At 37.3% G+C, this 17,634-nt stretch overlaps 1 protein-coding gene across 1 annotated transcript in view; it reads left to right on the top strand.

The window, feature by feature from the left end:
* LOC132141279 (multiple epidermal growth factor-like domains protein 9) overlaps positions 1 to 17,634 on the top strand; it is a 98,016-nt gene that overhangs the window by 62,886 nt on the left and 17,496 nt on the right. Inside the window, exon 3 of the mRNA XM_059550651.1 lies at positions 10,988 to 11,127. Within this exon, the coding sequence (XP_059406634.1) occupies positions 10,988 to 11,127 (140 nt within the window). The remainder of the gene's footprint in view (positions 1 to 10,987; positions 11,128 to 17,634) is intronic.

The raw sequence follows: 17,634 nt of genomic DNA, 5'->3' as shown, positions 1-17,634 counted from the left end.
CCAAACACAAGACAGGGGAACATGAACCAGATTATGACAATATCAGTCGACCACTATACCACACACAATGGTGGTAGAGCCCAGTTGCACTTCTTACTAATCTTGTTACAGAGGATTTAATTCCCATCCAACCAGAAGTGTAAAGAAACTGACACCCAGCAGCTTGAGCCTAACTAAACAAAGCTATAGATCACCCTTAGAGGACTCTTTACTATAGTGTATGAGATTACTTTTTCTTTTTTTCCATTTGCCATTTTCCAATTCTGTTTTAATTTGGATAAGTTAAAATGACTTGGCTGCTGATATCTCTAGCCTGTGAGGAGGATTAGTTTAGCCTGCTGTGTGGCCTAATCAAAAGCCAGGCAAAAAATGTGATGCTTGCCAAAGGAAAAATAAGATCTCTGCAATGCAAGGGTTTATATTTGATGGGGAGGAAAAAGCACACCCTACTAAATGCTTCTGTTCACTTTTGTAGAAAGAAGTTTTAAAGTGGGTGGGAACAAAAGTGTTTAACTTTCTTCTTGTCTAAGCCTAGTTGGTTCCTCAATGTGCTCTGATATCTGGGCAGACATTAGAAAATTGTGGAGAGAGAAAGCACTTATTCTGTCTGTGGGGTTTGCACAGATAAATGGGCTCAGATCCAACTCATTCACTGTCCTATTCAGCTTTATGAAAAGCTGCCGCCCCTCAAACCAGCAAGAACCTCAAGAAGTCGACCACAGTGGCATTAATGCAGAGCACCCAGCAGACTTTAATCTCACATAAATTAAACATTCAAATAAAGGTCCCCTCACTGAGTGCCTCCAGGTGAGTGCAAATATTAGAATGGAATTTATAATACAAAGTTTTTTAGGTAGAAGAAATTTTAACTTTGTTTAACTTTCTAGTGTGATCCTCTCAAATTTAGTGTGTAATATGTGTGTGCGTGTGTGTGTGTGTGTGTGTGTGTGTGTGTGTACCCTTCACAAAAACCTATTTGCATTTCTTAGATAAAATTTAAAACATTTATAGGTTTATCAAACTGTTTATTCATTTATATGCTCTTGATCATCAGTAAAAGTCAACTTAGACCCCCATTTGATGATCACTCGTCCACTTCCTTTTTATAATTGCCTACTTTTTAGTCTTCTCATTCTCTCCTCGACAGCTCTTTGTGGTGATTCTCGCCAGCTCTGGCCTGTAGGCAGAAGAGGTTATTAAAAATCTCCAGCTCTGCTCCAAGCACAGTGTGGCTTTGTTCTGTCAGGCCTCCCACTGCCCTCCACACAATCAGCATTTTCACTGTGTAAACAAGGATTTTTAAATCTCTCTGTTTTTTTTTATCAGGATGGGCCTGTACTGGAATCCCTCACACTCCCAAGTCACTTGGCTTGTTACTTGTATTTCTGCTGGTTGGTGGTGTTTTCCTACTATTGGACAAACAATGTTTGGCTCTTGGTTGTGGACCGGAAGTTTGGATTTGTTGCTGTTAAAAGAGATAAAATGCAGTTTTCTTTGAATGAGGAATAAATGACTATATAAAAAAAAACAATTAAAGTAAACATAAAAGGGGCCATGTGCTTTTTCTGTAAAGCATATTCTTCTATAAAGGACAAAAGATTTAGGCTATTGCATTTTTCGTTTTCATCACTTTGACAGCTTTTTTTTAAATAAGAAATAAGCTCATTATAAAATGCACAAAACATTTTTGTATATAAAATTTTCCCAGCAGATGTTGTTAAAAAGGAAGTTATATTTGTTATTGTGTGTTTGGGGAGGGCTTATAGACCACATATCCGCGTCACAGTTGCCGAGTCCATGTATTTTATGTAACTTTGGCCTTCTTTTTTTGTTAAGTCGCGTAAAAAAAAAACATGGTTTGTGGGGTGCAGTTTTTTGGGCTTATTTTAAAATTTGTTAAGAAATCCTGACAAGCAACTTTGTTTCCTTACATTTATGGTCACTGCTTTTTTCCCAATGTTTCCCACTGTCTGCTTGCAGCTAATGGCCAATCAGTGAAATAATAAATGTGCTGTAGTGTTTTATTCCTCATTCCAATGACGATTGATGGTAAGTAGATGTAAATAGACAAACAAGGCCACCTACAGAGATGGACGAAACATGGGAGAATGTGCAAGGGAGGAAAGGGACCTTATTTAATTTTTTTTATATTTTTATAATGCATTAATCATTAAATCAGTAAATAATTGAGCAGTAATAGCCTACTAATAGTAGATGCATATGGTTTGAGTTTATTTTATTATAAATATGATGCTATTAAAGCTCCCCCTTAGTGCTCTTGTTTTGTTTTATTCTTCTTTTCCATCTCCAGAACTATTCTGCTCGCAGGTGATTGGATAGTATGTGTCCTCCCACTTTGTTGCAATTAAAAATGTTATAAAATAACTTCTGTTTTTGCTCTTCAAACTCAGAGTGGTTTCAGTTTACTGTATTGCAGGCTCATTTATTGATAATAAATAATATAATAATATTGGGCTTGTTTTTGAAGCTGTGTTTGCTTATTTATCTTGGGAGAGTTGGCAACACCGATCAGCGTGATCTTGCGGTATTTTTTTATCAATTCTTATGTTTGTTTCGCTGAGTTGTCTGCGATTCTTCCTTTTTTAAAGTCATGCAGTGTGTAAATTCCTGTCACCGAGCCATCGTTCAATCACTGCTATGTGATCGCAGCAGCAACTGAATGCTACTCCAGATAGTTGTGCAGTGTGAAAACAACAATGATCAGATGAATTTGAAAATCATGCAGTGTGAACGCTGCATTTTTATTTCCAGAAACTCAAAGTGTTTTTGGAAGAGATTGTGGCAGGATAATGGCATTCAATGGTGAACAATCACCACAGTCAATAACAGAGTCAATTAAACAGTCTTTAATTTAAGGGAGACGTATTATGCCACTTTTTACATTGTATCATATAAGTCTCCGGTGTCCCCAGAATGTGTCTGTCAAGATTCAGCTCAAAATACCCCACAGATCATTTATCATATAATAAAAAAATGCCTATTTTAAGTGGAAGCAGAAACACACTGTTTTTCATTCCTGTCTCCTTAAATGCAAGTAAGCTGCTGCTCTCCGCTCCCTTTCCCATAATAGAGCTGCGCCATTACAGCTCAGACCTGCTAAAAAACATCTGTTTTGGTTCTGATTATCACGTTTATCATGCTGAAATCATGCGTTTGAAACCATATTAGTTTAAACTTCTGATATACGGTTTTCTGAGTGCACACATAAAGAAAGTGTCTGTCATAGCATGTGAGTACTAAACTAAAGCTGCATTCACACTAACAGAGACTTTTGTCGCTAAATGTCGTCATGGGCTGGCGATGAAGTTGCTAGTGGGTGTTTTCAGTACTGGTTGTCTTGACTGCAAATCAGGTTTCTTGCTGCAAAGTACAAACATTTTGGAGGCAAAAGACTAAATATAATCTAAATTAAATCCATACATACAAACAATAATTAATGAGAAACAGATCCTAATTTCTTCCATTGCGTATGTTTATCTATGCTGAGAGGAGAACGATCACATGAGCTCTACCGTCTTCTTTACTATTGTCTGTCGCTCTCGAAAGTCGTTCTTCATTTGTATAAAGTTGAAGGATTCTGAACTCTGTCACTTCACTGGACATGCCCCATTCGGTCGACCAATGGTTGCTGTTGCTCGTGTCTCCATTGAAATGAATGGGATTGTGTCGCTTTGTTGTTGCGTGTCGCTTGTAGTGTGAATGGGGCTTAAGTTCTCATTCACACACAAGTTTCATGCATGAGTTACAAAAACATTCGGTTATGTCTGTGAAGGTAAACAACTGGGAAATAAATTGCAGGTTTATTTTAGATCCGTGTGGCAGCAGCAATATACAGTAAATAAATCAATAAATCCACTGCTGGTCTTCTCTGAGGCTGGGATTCCAAACAGAACAGAAGCCAGAAACAGAACAGTTAGCATGTTTTGCTCAAACTTTCGTCATGGTAGTAGAACTGCTACACCAATGTCTCTTGCGAAATCAAATGACGGCACCATGGGTGGAAACTTACAGATTAACCACATCAACTCTGGGGACCCACCGGTGGGTCCAATATTGCATATGCCTAATTCTCAAAAAATCTAAATAACAGCTCAAGTGGTTAAGGGGCGGTAATATTTCAATATTACTCGCCGGCAGTGGCTCAGTGGTTCATGTAGGTTGTCTACAAGCGGAAGGTTGGTGGTTCAATCCCCGGCTCCACCTGACCAAGTGTCGAGGTGTCCTTGGGCAAGATACCTAACCCCAGCTGCTCCCGACGAGCTGGATGGTGCCTTGCATGACTGACACCACAGCTGTCGGTGTATGAATGAGTGAGTGAATGGGTGAATGAATGTGAGGCAACTTGTAAAGCGCTTTGGATGGCCATTGGTCTGTTGAAAGCGCTATATAAATGCAGTCCATTTAATCATTTACTAGTATTACTACTACATCACTAGGAGAGCGAAATCCTATCTTGAAATCACCCTCAGTGAAGCTAAAAAGCTTTTCTTATGGCATACCTGACAAGGATGCACTTCAACTGAACATGACAGTCTGCTTTAGCACCACTGAACCATAGGACGCCAAGAGCTTTCAGAAGGTTGTTTGACTGCACTGAAAACCTTTCATATAACCACCATATAATTCAGAGATCAGCATAACCCACTACCGCAATAAAACTGGGTTATACATTAGAGGTTCCAAACCACCCAGGCCTCAAGCCACACTGCCCTTAAATAGTCTGCAAGGAAGTAGCCAAGTGCTAAAGCAGTGACCACCATTAGTTTTCCCTGGATAGTGTGCATGAATGTCAGCTACAAACTAAATGGTATTGCACAAATGGATTTCATTAAAAAAGCACTTCCCTTAATAACCAACATGAGTATAATGATGCACAATAACAGTGTGAGGATATCAGCATTCACAAATAATTGCACTGCTGCTTTTTAATAGTTAATATATATTGGCTATTTTCCCTATAATGAGTGGGTATGAGCTATGCTGTGCCATTGTGCCATCATCATTTCCACAATTTGCTAAAACGATTCATTAATTAATCTTGACAAGTGCAAAGGCCACATTATTTAAGAAAGATTTTTAATTTGCTTACACGGCATAGTAAATGCTTGTCTTTTTTTGTAGAATTGTTGCCCTGGTGATTATACTGTAATAGACTTTCAGTTAAATCACAGTGGGGTACTTTCTGGTGATCTGAGGTGTTGTTGCCAGGGAAACCTCAACATTCTTACAGCCTCAGGGTGAAGTCGGCTAATGTATTCTCGCAAGTTTTTTAGAGCTTGAGTTTGCGACCAGTGCAGTTCTAAATTGTGTGATTCTGCATTTTTAATGTTTCCTTTTGTTTCGGTAGGAACATCTCATTTGTGTTGCTTTTGTTTTGCTTGTTTCCAAGAGGGTTTTCGAAATATATTCTCCATCTTCCATTGTTTAGGCAAGCAGAGAAGATAGTCATTTACTGAGCAAAAAGTAGACATTGGTTGACTCATTTACTTATTTTGGGAAGACATTGAAATTCATTGAAATTCACAGGACATTATACAGCCCATGACCGAAGTGTGCTTCTCAAATGAGTCTCTTTTTCTTCATAGACATTAGATGGGTTACAGTCATGGCTCAGTTCTCTCTAGATATGGCTGTGAGGCCAAACATCAAAGTTATTGACTTGTGCTGTGGAGGATCATGGTGTCAGCTTACAGCTCAAAGAGGCAGAATGAAAGTTCTTTGAGATGCTCTTTCTCAGCACACAGGATCTGCTCTGTATGAAGCTTGCTTATACTCTCTCTCCCACTCAATCACTTTTTCTCTTTTTGCACATTGCACTTCAACAGATTTCATCCAGTAATAAAAAAAACACATCAAGACTTTTGACCATTTAGTGTAGTTTGTGTCTTAAGTTATAGCTCAAGGGTTTTCATTCTTAAAGTGTGTTTTAACCAATGGCTGTGCATGTGTCAGTTTGTTTAACCTATCAGCAATTAGCAAACAATGCAGACATGGAGTGACGAGGCATGATTTTGTGGGAGTGTGTGTAGTGCATCCAAAAAAAGTTTAATTTGCTCAATACTTACATGCTGTCCCCAGAAGTTGATGGGACACTTAAAGTTGATACTTCAAATACCATGTAATAAAAAATGGTAATCCACTTTTCAATTCATGAATGCGTGTATAACAGTTGGCCAGAAGTAATGTGGTTTTTAATGTATTTATTTATGCATGTTTTTATTTATTTACTTGTTTACTTATTTACTTGCATACTTCCTGTTTATATGGTGGGGTAAGCGAAAATGTTTGCAAAAATCCTTTAATATTGAGCCCTGATAATATTTTGGGAAACACATGGTCTTAGGTCTAGTTGCAGTTGTTATGTGCTTTTTAATATAAATTTTAGTGTAGTGGCTTTTGCTCTGAATTATGTATCCTAGTGGAACCAGTAGGGATACTGATTTGATTTAAGAGGTTGAGTTCAACAGAACCGACATGTCAGGGTTATTTTTCTCAGGAACTGTGAGTTCAGCATCATTCAGAATAACAAGTAGTCTAATTACTCTGAACTTCTTATTGTACATGTGGAGAGTATAGTTACTGAGAGTGAATTGAGTGTGAGTGTGTGTGAAAAAAATAATTGCAGATATATCTTCATAGGTTTCACAAGCCTTTCCCAGAAGAAATCATCCTTCTGCATTTCTCATTTGCGCTTCAAAAGCCTAAAGTGTGTAACAGTATAATCAGAAGTTTTCTCATCTCAGGGAGTTTCGGTTCCTTTTCATTTTAAATGCTTTGATATTGTTACACTTTAATTTCTAATGTAGAGCATATTTACCCTTCTCTGTTTCTCTTCTAGCAGTACAAAGAAATTGTATTACAAGCACAGGCACTAATGACATTTTTCATGTAACCCAGGACAGGAAGGGGTCTGGTGTACTGTATCCTACCTGCTGCGAAATCCAATGCAAATCAAATACATTTAGGTATTTGTTGTTTTGTAAACCTTAGTCATTTTTATATTAGTGGTTAAACATATTGTAGTTGATCTGTGATCCGTACGGACCAAGTCCTACAGTTTGGCATGCATGTGATCTGCGGATTAACTGCAAAATGTAACCATAATAGAGTATAAGTTTATAATTTGTTTGTATTTACACAAGCAAATTAATTTTAAATTATTCCAGGGAGAAAAGGCAAAAGGGAACTCGATTTGTTACTCGTGTGCTGTTCTCTACTACCCATCTTTACAATCATTCAGGTAAACACAGTCAGTTATGTCTCAAGTGAATGAAAACAGCTGAGAAAGAAATCAAATTTAATGTGTATTATAATATCGGATCCGAGCATCAAGTCTTAAAGGGACAGCATCCTATAATTACTGCTGCTATCATAAATGATGATCAAACAATGAAACAGCTGTAATAAAAATCTGTATTTAGTTTATACAGTGAAAACTCTGCAGTGTTATTTTCCCTAATTATTAAATTTCTGTATTTTAATACTACCATCCTTATTTTATTTGCAACATATTCTGTCGAATTTATCTATGCTTGTCATTTGTGTCTTTGTTCTTATTTTTACTGGCGGTTCTCTTGTCTCTTTAAAGGAATAGTTAACCCCAAAATGAAAATTTGATGAAAATTTGATGTCATTTACCGCCAGGGAATCCAATATGTAGGTGAATTTGTTTCTTCAGTAGAACGCAAACAAAGTTTTTTAGCTCTAACTGTTGCAGTCTGTCAGTCAGTCAGAGGGCTCTATTTTAACGATCTAAACGCAAAGTGTGAAGTGCACGACGCAGGTGCACTCAGGATGTGTCCAAATCCACTTTTGCTATTTTAACAACGGAAAAATGGTCCGTACGCCGGGGTGCATTTTTGGAATGGGTTGTCCCTATTCTCTTAATGAGTAATGGGAGTAAAGTTCAATACACCAATCAGAGTGTCATCTCCCATTCCCTTTAAGAGCGAGATGCGCTCGCGCCATGGCGGATCGCTATTTACATGGCGGAATTTGTTGGCGGAAAAGCTGAACGCTTCTCGAGTGATGAAACCGATCTGCTCATGCGCAGAGTTAAAGCTCGTGAGCAGATCATCTACGGGACAAACAAGAATCCACCAAAGCTTCCCGAGGTGAAGAAGGCGTGGGATGAAGTAGAATTTAATTCATCATTATAAGTAGTAATAGGCTGAATTGCAAATAGGTATCCTAAATCGAATACACGCAATGACTATCCATCATAAAATTTTTATATTTATGTAGCCTTGACAATATTCTTTTACACTGTAATCCTTTTGTTTTGAATATTTGGTATGTTTGTGTGATGAGCATCCCTGTGTGTAATAAGCAAAGTCAACGTGCACTTTTAAACCGCCCAGAGGCGCATTTTCTACCAACAAAAAAATATTGCGCCATTGACTTTAGACTTCAGACCAGGTTTGAGTTGGTCTATGGTCTATAGAGAGTATGTCTATTTTCAGCTCCTTAAAATAGCAATGCACTTGAACACACCTCTTTTTTAGACCAGCACGCCAATGGGTGCACAAATAGGCACAAATGCATTCGCTAATTAAACGACATGGCACTGGATGGGAAAATGCAGACAGCGCAGGCCTGAAACTAGCAAACACACTTGCGCTACACCTTGCGTAGGGGTGCGCCGATCACGATCGGCCGATCGTTAATGCGCATCTCGTCAGTAAAGCCGGTTCTCTAATCTAAATTCCATCAGGTGCGTGATTTCGCATAGAGCAGCTGTTACTACACAGAGCCGTTGTTAACTAAGAAGATGCGCAAATAAACGCTGAAAATTAACGTGGATTTGCGCAGCTTCTCAGTTAACAATGACTCTGTGTAGTAACAGCTGCTCTATGCGAAATCACGCACCTAATGGAATTTACCGCTGATTAGAGAACCGGCTTTACTGACGAGATGCGCATAACGATCGGCCGATCGTGATCGGCGCACCCCTAACCTTGTGTCACATTGCGCCGGGTGAATGATAGGGTCCAGAATCAAAAACCATAATGTGATCCAAAACGTGAGATTAGTGATCCGTTGAACCACTATTTCATATTATTTATGCCTGAGTGTTACAACCCGAATTCCGGAAAAGTTGGGACGTTTTTTAAATTTTAATAAAATGAAAACTAAAAGACTTTCAAATCACATGAGCCAATATTTTATTCACAATAGAACATAGATAACATAGCAAATGTTTAAACTGAGAAAGTTTACAATTTTATGCACAAAATACTGCTACAGGTCTCAAAATAGTTGGGACGCGGCATGTTTACCATGGTGTAGAATCTCCTTTTCTTTTCAAAACAGTTTGAAGACGTCTGGGCATTGAGGCTATGAGTTGCTGGAGTTTTGCTGTTGGAATTTGGTCCCATTCTTGCCTTATATAGATTTCCAGCTGCTGAAGAGTTCGTGGTCATCTTTGACGTATTTTTCGTTTAATGATGCGCCAAATGTTCTCTATAGGTGAAAGATCTGGACTGCAGGCAGGCCAGGTTAGCACCCGGACTCTTCTACGACGAAGCCATGCTGTTGTTATAGCTGCAGTATGTGGTTTTGCATTGTCCTGCTGAAATAAACAAGGCCTTCCCTGAAATAGACGTTGTTTGGAGGGAAGCATATGTTGCTCTAAAACCTTTATATACCTTTCAGCATTCACAGAGCCTTCCAAAACATGCAAGCTACCCATACCGTATGCACTTATGCACCCCCATACCATCAGAGATGCTGGCTTTTGAACTGAACGCTGATAACATGCTGGAAGGTCTCCCTCCTCTTTAGCCCGGAGGACACGGCGTCCGTGATTTCCAACAAGAATGTCAAATTTGGACTCGTCTGACCATAAAACACTATTCCACTTTGAAATAGTCCATTTTAAATGAGCCTTGGCCCACAGGACACGACGGCGCTTCTGGACCATGTTCACATATGGCTTCCTTTTTGCATGATAGAGCTTTAGTTGGCATCTGCTGATGGCACGGCGGATTGTGTTTACCGACAGTGGTTTCTGAAAGTATTCCTGGGCCCATTTAGTAATGTCATTGACACAATCATGCCGATGAGTGATGCAGTGTCGTCTGAGAGCCCGAAGACCACGGGCATCCAATAAAGGTCTCCGGCCTTGTCCCTTACGCACAGAGATTTCTCCAGTTTCTCTGAATCTTTTGATGATGTTATGCACTGTAGATGATGAGATTTGCAAAGCCTTTGCAATTTGACGTTGAGGAACATTGTTTTTAAAGTTTTCCACAATTTTTTTACGCAGTCTTTCACAGATTGGAGAGCCTCTGCCCATCTATACTTCTGAGAGACTCTGCTTCTCTAAGACAAAGCTTTTATAGCTAATCATGTTACAGACCTGATATCAATTAACTAGATGTTCTCCCAGCTGAATCTTTTCAAAACTGCTTGCTTTTTTAGCCATTTGTTGCCCCCGTGCCAACTTTTTTGAGACCTGTAGCAGGCATTAAATTTTAAATGAGCTAATTAAGTGGATAAAAGTGTAAAATTTCTCAGTTTAAACATTTGCTACGTTATCTATGTTCTATTGTGAATAAAATATTGGCTCATGTGATTTGAAATTCCTTTAGTTTTCATTTTATTAAAATTTAAAAAACATCCCAACTTTTCCGGAATTCGGGTTGTACTATAATTGATAAATTTGGATTTCCATCAAAGATCAATGCATCCCAATGTTTTTAGGCCTCTAGTTTACAGTATTACTGCTAACAGATGTTGCTTCAGCTTTCATGGAGTGACTCTATTAACATGTGATAAATGGGAAGGAGCAGCTATTCTGGCAGTTCAGAGGAAACCTGGTGTTTGAAGTGGACAGAGGTTGTAACCTCGCTGGGTCTGGCTTTGGAAGGATACTGTATGCTTTTTTAGGAACAATGAGTCTTTCTTTCTGTGCCTCTGTAACTCTCTCTAACTCCATGACTGTTTCTCTGTATTTTTCTGGCAGTTCAGGCATGTGCATCTGCAAGAGTGGAGTGCATGGGGACAAGTGTCATGACTGCCGCCCAGGCTTCTCGCGGGCGAACAGCACTTGGTGCCAACCATGCCAATGTAATAATCAAAGCAGCTACTGCCACCCACAGACAGGTGAGCCACCCACATGCACACAACAAAAGTAGTAAAAGAAGCCAGAACACTGTTTTGCATTCGTTTATCACACAGAGATCTCTGTTTAGAGTGTAGTTGAACCTCAATCTCCAGAAACTTCCTGTTATCTATCTAATTAGTCATATAACTGATGCTTTTATCCAAGTACATTTATTACAGTGGCAAATCCCAGAACCCCTGGAGCAAATTTAGATTAAGTGTGAGATTAATATGTTCACGGATCGCCCCTTGCAAGGATTTAACTAGTAATGTATTGACTAATCAATGGTATCAGCTGATTTATAGTCATTTACTGGGCAGATTGCAAATTTTCTAAAAACATACAATGATCAGATCTGAGTATTTTTTTTTCTGTATTTATACAGATTTAAGCATTTTCCAACCTGGGAAGTATGACACATATATCTCTCAATATGTCCTTAAACAATAACTAAACAAACTGAAGAAGAAGAAAAACCACACACACAAAAAATGTATTTGTTTTAAATGAACGGATTGTTTCTGACAGCACTACAATAGCTAGTGTACTAATAATAATACACCAATAATACATCTAGCAGCTGTTTGCAGGACACCCTTACCATGTCAGCCAGTTTAAAATTCAACACCCGCCAAGTGCCAAATGCAAGTAAAAAATTGGTTGTTGGTTAGTATATAAAGGAGTATTACTCACCATTTGGTCCAATTATCAAATTGCAAGGTCTGCGTTTTAAATATACAAGTATACACTCTTAAAAATATAGGTGCATAAAAGGTTCTTTATAGTGATGCCATAGAACAACCATTCAGTCAAAGGATCTTTAAAAAATCAGAACCTTCTTTTGCCACAAAGAACCTTTTGCGAAACAAAGTTTCTTCAGATGTTAAAGGCTCTTTATGGAACCATTTAGACAAAAATGGTTCTTCTATGGCATTGTGAAGCACCTTGATTTCTAAGAGTGTACAATCTGATGCTCTGAATGCTTTAAAGTAGCATGCGCCATTCTGTTACTTGCGAGGAGCTCATGAACCTTTGATTTAGTGTCTCTGAGTGTCTAAATAAGTTTGGGACAGAGTTAGAAAAAGCTTTTATACGTCAAAATAAAAGTTTGTTTAACATTTGAAAGCAAAAAACTGAAGGCAGCCATAAAAATTAACAATTGTAATTTTACTGTAAAATAAATTAATATTAACTGTTTTTTTATATATACAGCACAGTAGATGGTGGTTGGTTAAAAGTGATAGCAGAGTTCCAAAACATAACTTAAAAATTCGGCTTTTTTAATAAATTATGCATAAAAGCGAGCAATGTAACAATATTACAAGCCTCCAATTCCATTATATTTGTTGTTATATCACAATAATTGTTTGCATTGTTTCTTACACTGCCTTTGTTGCCCCTAGAGACTGTTCTTATTATAAATTATAAACCATTTATATAAAGGATATAAAAAGGCTTTTGTTGTGTCAGTCCACTGCAGTAACCAAAGACGGGTGTTGATGCTGATGCGCAGCAGCCATGTCATCACTCTAACTAATCAACTGCACATAAGCACTTCCTGCTGCTGTATGCACTGACAGCACTGCAGAGCTTTAACCCATACTGTATCTCTCTCACCACACAAGCTGTTCAGTTTTTTAAACACACAGGGGATTTCAAACTTGTTTTCTAAAATGTAAAGGCAGGGATTTATTTTCTAACCCGGGATCTTTATAAATATGTGCCTGTGGTTTCATTTCTGCAAAATATTACATGGCTTCTTGCACGTTTAACACACTTTCAAAGTGAAATGTCCAGTGAGTGGAATACATATGGAGCTGATTATGTGATGATTCAATGCAGTCTGGTAAATGCGTTTTGAGGAAAAAATGGAACTGCATTAAAATTTTGTCTTTATTTATTGATAATATGCTCTATAATCAATATAAAGAATAAGATGGGTATATGTACTATTTTGGAGTTTTGAAAATGTAGGTAGAGGTGTGTATTTGAGCCTGAGTTAGTACAGAATAAACCCCCTCCCTGAGTCTAGTGGGTCCCTGGACTCCAATTTGAAAATCCCAGTCTTCAGATACTTTCTGTATCCTCCAGGCAGTTTTCATATGTAATGAAGATTGTCCAGTAATCGCTCACTGTGCTTTTAAAGGCTTTTCTCTTAAATATGAATATTGTGTCATCATTTACTCGCCCCTCATATCATTAAAAACCCCATAATTGGCAAACCATGAGGGTTAATATATAATGACAAAATTTGTATATTTTGGGTGAACTATCTCTTTAAGAAAGACATGTTGTTATGTCAGATCACGTTCAGAATCTGTTTTTGTCCTTATTTACTTTTTGTGGCAAAGGCTGTTGAGAGGTTTGAGCATTGCTGTACAAGAATCCATCAAGTGTCATTTTGCTGATGTATTTTTTCACTCTCTCTTTCCATTAGCTGATTTTCTGTCAGATATTTTTGCTGTTCAGTGTTCGCTTTACCAGCCTGATATAATTTTCAAATTTTCAGTATCCAGTGTTACCTTTAGAATTAGCTTTTTCTCCAAAATTCTGGTTAAGTAGGAACATCATTTTTATAATGACAGTTTGGAACAGAAGCCTTACATCTCAAATATATATATATCATCAAATATCAAAAAAAAAATATATATATATATATATATATTATATATATATATATATATAATATATATATATATATATATATATATATATATATATATATATATATATATATATATATATAATTTTTTTTTTTTTTTTTTTTTGGTCTGTTTTTGATATTTGATGCATTGTCCCTATAACTGTCTGTGCTTTTCCCCTAGCATGCATTTGTGCCACTCCAGCAGTGTTTAATGTTCCTGTCAGCATGCTCTCTGCTTTCTAAAAGCCAATAATGTACATACGCAGACAAGCACCAGAGAGCCTCCATTACCTTTCTGCCATTACGTCAGATACCACAGCAGGACTCAAACTGTCCCAACCAGTGCCTCCGAGCCAGTGAATCTTGCCAGTCGTATGTCCTTGCAGTGAGACGAAGGGATATTGTTACATTAGTTCAGCACAATTTGAGCTATTGAGGAGAACCAGGACCTCTGAATGTGTATCTTGTCTCTCTTTGGTCTTTTCTCCTCACCATTCTTAGCTTAAACATGTCATCTTGTTACACCTTTTAGACCTGAAATAATCCTGTTTCCTGCCTGGTTTCCCAGATCAGCCATTGTCAATACATTGGTGCATTCATTTTACATTTCCACAGCAGAGGTTTCATCTTCAAAAATTACATTCCTGTTCACTGTGATGCAAAAAGCATCAAAGCCTTCACTGCTAGTTGTATTTAATATGCCATTTGTGACCATGAACCACAAAAACAGTCTTACAGTAAGTCACTGAGGTATATTTGTAGCGATAGCCAAAAATACATTGTATGGGTCAAAATGATTGATTTTTCTTTTATGCCAAAAATTAGTAGGATATTAAGTAAAGATCATTTTCCATGAAGATATTTTGTAATTTCCTACTGTAAATATATAAAAACTTGATTTTTGATTGGTAATATGCATTGCTAAGAACTTAATTTGGACAAATTTAAAGGCGATTTTCTCAATATAGATTTTTTGCACACTCAGATTCCAGATTTTCAAATAGTTGTATCTCAGTCAAATATTGTCCTATCATAACAAACCATATATCAATAGGAAGCTTATTTATACAGCTTTCAGATGTATACATCGTAATTTAAAAAACAAAAAAATACCTTTATGACTGGTTTTGTGGTCCAGGGTCACATTTGTCAACAGCATGATAAACATTGATATTTTAAGCTCCCTCAGGTCTTCTGGTGAAGTTAGGGGATTAACTACAAAATTTTAAAAATTGTAACAACTTTTTAGATTTAAGTTGAACAGTCGAGCTCAGGCTTTGTGCATTTATCTACAGACCTCTCAAACATGAGGACTTTCTGTCCTGGCTAAATCTAGCAGGTGTGGCCTGTACTTCTCTCACTAAGTTTTCAAACAAAGCTGTGTTTAGTTCAATAAATAGCTGCCTAATCAGTGAAATTATTCCATACAGCTTGAAACTACAGTGTTGACCCATTCAATTGAAACCTTCAACCCACATTCCAAAACACATTTTCCCTTTGGCTTTCAAACAGTATTACAAAAAAAAAACTTTTTTAGTTTTCAGTACATGTCGCAGTATAGAGTCTGCTCCTCTAGATCTTTTTGTTGTCTGTGAACTCTAAAATCTTTTCTGGACCTTAACATTGCTTTCGACATAATCATTCATGCAATTCATTGTATTGTGGTTGACATTCATTTGCTCCACTGCAATAATCCAACATTACACCTCTGAGATCTTCAGACAATCCCAGTTAGACTTGAAGAGTGATTGTGCCCTTGCTTCAGGGCTGTGAAGCATTTCAGAGTATTTTGCCCATTGCTATTGATTTATCTAAAACCCTGTCTATAGATAACCTTTACTCTTTGGTCTGTGCAAGAGCTTTACTATTGAATTGAATGTTTTATGTGTAATACTTTGTCTTATTGTTTGTTTTGATTTTGACTTATTGTTCTTTTTGTATAATGTAAATATCATTATAATATTTATTGATGTTTTGAATTTGCTTATTTTATTATATTTTCAGTTATTTATTTTTTAGTTTATTTTTTGTTGTGTTTTTGTCATTTAGGCTTTTTAGTTGTTGTTTTTTTATATATAGCGCTTTAATTGATGTTTATTTAAGTTTTTGTTTTATGTATATTAGTACCTAAACTTACATTTATTTCAGTTAATTGTAAAGGTAGGATTTCCCATTTTCGTTTTAGTTTTTTTAAAGGTAAGCTTGTAGTGTAATAATATGGTTTTAATAAATGTACAACATTTTATATCAGCTTTATTTCAATTACCGAAAACAATTTAATAGTTTTAGACCCCACTGTCAGACAATGAACTACACTTGGGTAATTTCACATGTGCATTGCTTTTGCTCCATGTTTTTCCAATTTCTTTAATCTGACCCATTAAAGGTGTTCAGTCCAGGCACGTGTTCTTAGGTTAATTAGGTTAATTGAACATTCTAAATTGGCCCCGGACATGTGTGTAAAGACAAGACTTGTGTATGGATCGACCATGAATATAGCCATAAATGCTGGAATGGCGTTAAGAAATAAACAAGCAAACAAACTTTTACTTATTTACAGGCTATGCATGTGTTTGATTTTCTCACACTTGTCTTCATAATCACACTCATGCATACACAGACACTCAAACTCATTAATGTGGCTCATTATTCCTCCTCCCAGTTCAGTGAATTCCTGGCCAGCATCATAATGGTGATTTGTGGACTCACACTGTATATTAACAGCTTTATTTCACCAGTGTATCCTGTCCCTCTATTCAGTAACAGTGCTGCAACTGCCAAAGAAGTTATATTTGAGCTAAGTTGACAGTTTTCAGGCTTAATTGAGTGTGATGAGATAAAACAGACCAGATAGCACACAACAATAAAAGGCAATAAACAGATAACACTCTTTCTATTGTATTGTCTTTGCTTGCTACACTGCAACCAGTGTAGTATGTATGATTCACAAACCACCAGCTATGAGCCAGTTAAATGATCAGCCAGTCAAAAAGACAAAACAATTTACTTTGAATTAGTCAAATTACACGCTCAGTCCGTGAGAGCAATTACTATTTATCATCTGACACAATGACTAAATGTGTGTGGTTTTTAGTTACAGATACACATCCACAAATAGGTTTTATTATAATAAATTGTATTTTAATTGTATTGTTGGTTTAATAAGGCTGCGAAAAACACTATAGGAAACATTGCATATATTTTGTTCATGATTATTCATCTGATTCAGCTATCGTGTTAATGTAAATACTTTATCATTGATTGTTTTCCTGACTTTCTGCTCTTGCTTCCCTCTGACCCCTGTGTCAGTCTCCTGTTATGAAACGAAAGAGGGGTTAGAGCTGGACCAGGGGGATTGTTTGCATAAGGCTTCATCTGTGGACGCACATCCGTCTTCAATACAGGAAACAGCATTTGAACACTAATGATCCTCCTCCTGCTTTACTGTCTGGCCCTGGAGACCCAGTGGTAAAACACATAGTTACACACACACAGTTGAGTGGGTCTGACAGCAGCCCATCTTTTCAAACACGCATACACAGCCTCTTTGATCTGTGTGCTTACAGCCCTGAGTTGGAGCTCTGTAGTGTTTGCTTTATCTTGTTCTTAAGGAATATGTTTCTGCTTTCATCCCAAAAATGATCGAGGCAAATTGCTCTGCCTCGAAGCCTCTTTTAATTTATTTAAAATCTCACGTCAGGTTCTTTCGCAATGATTTTTTCAATGTGACACAACGCGTTTACGTCACCCACAACGCGGAAGGAGACACGAGCGCTGCATCTGAAATCGCATACTGTCTGCAAGGAGTCAGCAGTGTTTTGATTTGAGGGCACGGGCAAACGTAAAGAGAACGTCGTGGCAT

Source organism: Carassius carassius, chromosome 5 (genome assembly GCF_963082965.1).
Source record: "Carassius carassius chromosome 5, fCarCar2.1, whole genome shotgun sequence".
Classification (NCBI taxonomy): domain Eukaryota; kingdom Metazoa; phylum Chordata; class Actinopteri; order Cypriniformes; family Cyprinidae; genus Carassius; species Carassius carassius.
This window is presented reverse-complemented; position numbering and strand designations above follow the sequence as displayed.